Here is a 2074-nt window from a genome sequence, read left to right as displayed (position 1 = left end):
AGCAGTCAGATCAGCAGTCTTCCCCATACTTGTGATTTAGTTTACTGAACCAAGCTGAGTGTTTTTCAAGGCTCAGGAAACCCTTGCAGGTGTTTCGAGTTAATTAGACGATTCAAGTGATTCGTTGAACACCCTACTAGTATACTTTTTCATGATATTCTAATATTTAGAGATAGGATATTTGAGTTTTCTTAAGCTGTATGCCATAATCAGCAATATTAAAATAATAAAAGGCTTGCAATATTTCAGTTGATTTGTAATGAATCCAGAATGTATGACATTTTTGTTTTTTTAATTGCATTACAGAAAATAAAGAACTTTATCACAATATTCTAATTTTCTGAGACAGTCCTGTATATAAGAAAAACATTACTGCTAAAGACTGAAATTATAAAGAAGCAAATAATGAATAACATGCAAAGATATGTGATTTAGTATTTTGAGTAGGTACACAGCATATCAGGTGTGTTGTATTAGAACATATGGAAGATGAAAAGAGGGTTATGTATAAATGTACACAATCTGATCTAGTACAAGAAAGCTTTAAAAAGTAATCATGAGTACTGACCTCTTGTTTTTATCTTGCAGGCTCTCTCCGCCTGTCCCGATTACGGTGGAGAAGGAGGGCTGTACTCTCGGTGGCTCTTCACTCGTGAACAGGGAGGCATTCTGGGTAGTGGTTTGAAGTGTCGCTGTAAAATGTTAAAGTAAATACATGTACAAACACATTGTTGATAATATCAATGCCTTTTTTAAACTCACATTTGTGGACTATTATACCGTGGTTCCCACATTTTCAAGGTACATTCAATTAATTGATTTTATTATGTAAAATTAACAAGCATTGTTTCCAGGTTGAGTTATGTAATTTATGAAAAAAGAAATCAGTTAGTGTCTTACTTGCTGTATTGGTGCTTATTGTAGTTGAAGTAGTTGAAGTAGTTGAAGTAGTTGAGGTTAACTCATGAACAGTTATGTGCACTGGCATTTGTAATTTTCCTTTAACACACCAGTACCAGCCGCTGTTCTCTGTCTTCAGTCCACTCATCGTCACGGTGAACACATTTGAGACACTTCTGTTGATGGTGACTTTTGCTCCATCTATTGATCCAGTCTGATCCAACACACAGCTGCTGCTGTCCAGCCTGCACCACTTAGTTACTTTTGGATTTTTAGAGTGGCACTCGACAGTCACACTTCCTCCTTCAAATGCTGTGATTTCCTGTTGGTCCACGTGAAGACTTGGCATACCTTGAACAAATAACAACATCGTTTTTTTCCCCACAAAGTAGTTAACAAAAAGGATATTAACTGTGTTTAAAACATTCAATAGATTATACCTGTGGTGACTGACAGCTCAAAACGTTTTTTGACATCTTTTGACCAACTTTTCTCGATAGCACACCAGTAGCTTGTTCCATCATCCTTTGGATTATGAATAGTGACTGTGAAGATACCTTGGGTTTGGTCATCAGAGATTGAAAACTGTTTTGAATTATCTGGCTTGTTCGTTTGAACTACATAATCACATTTTGGCCACCCTGTTCCTTTACACAAGCATTTCTCATTATCTTTGAATTTCAAGTTATATAGGCATGGGATGGCGATGGGATCTCCAGCCTTCACTGACACTTCACTGACAGTAGTTATGCTATGAATTCCTGCAACAAGAACAAATCCAGCATTTTAATGAATATATTCATTAATAATTCTCTCCCTTAAGATAGCCTCCGTATTGTGACAGACATTTCACTCAACTTTATATTCCTTACAAAACAACAGCCGACAGACACTCAAATATAGAGGTGCAATCAAATACATTTTGTTTATCACCATCATCGCATTACAGCTGACATTTTTATCCAAAAAGACTTACAATAAGTGCATCAGTTACAGGTTAGTGAGTAACATAGCAACAAAACACATCTGTTAAATGTTTTTACCACAATATTAATCATTAATATTTGTGGCTTGTTTTAATGTTTAAATGTTAACTGAAATTGTAAAACTCTATACACTGTGGAGGTGGTGGGAGACAGGAGAATGGCAGCCAAGCTGTCCTCCCTGCTGGACA

At 36.1% G+C, this 2074-nt stretch overlaps 1 protein-coding gene across 1 annotated transcript; it reads right to left on the bottom strand.

Annotated features, from left to right (window-relative positions):
* Positions 1-491: 491 nt before the first annotated feature.
* Positions 492-1661, bottom strand: LOC104956626 (CMRF35-like molecule 3; the record flags this gene model as incomplete). The annotated part of the gene is made up of 3 exons (XM_010784140.1): positions 492-692; positions 901-1251; positions 1341-1661. Coding segments are annotated over 3 exons (821 nt in total), but the record flags the coding sequence as incomplete, so codon positions are not given.
* Positions 1662-2074: the final 413 nt, after the last annotated feature.

Source organism: Notothenia coriiceps, unplaced genomic scaffold (genome assembly GCF_000735185.1).
Source record: "Notothenia coriiceps isolate Sejong01 unplaced genomic scaffold, NC01 NC01_scaffold00026171, whole genome shotgun sequence".
NCBI classification, from domain to species: domain Eukaryota; kingdom Metazoa; phylum Chordata; class Actinopteri; order Perciformes; family Nototheniidae; genus Notothenia; species Notothenia coriiceps.
This window is presented reverse-complemented; position numbering and strand designations above follow the sequence as displayed.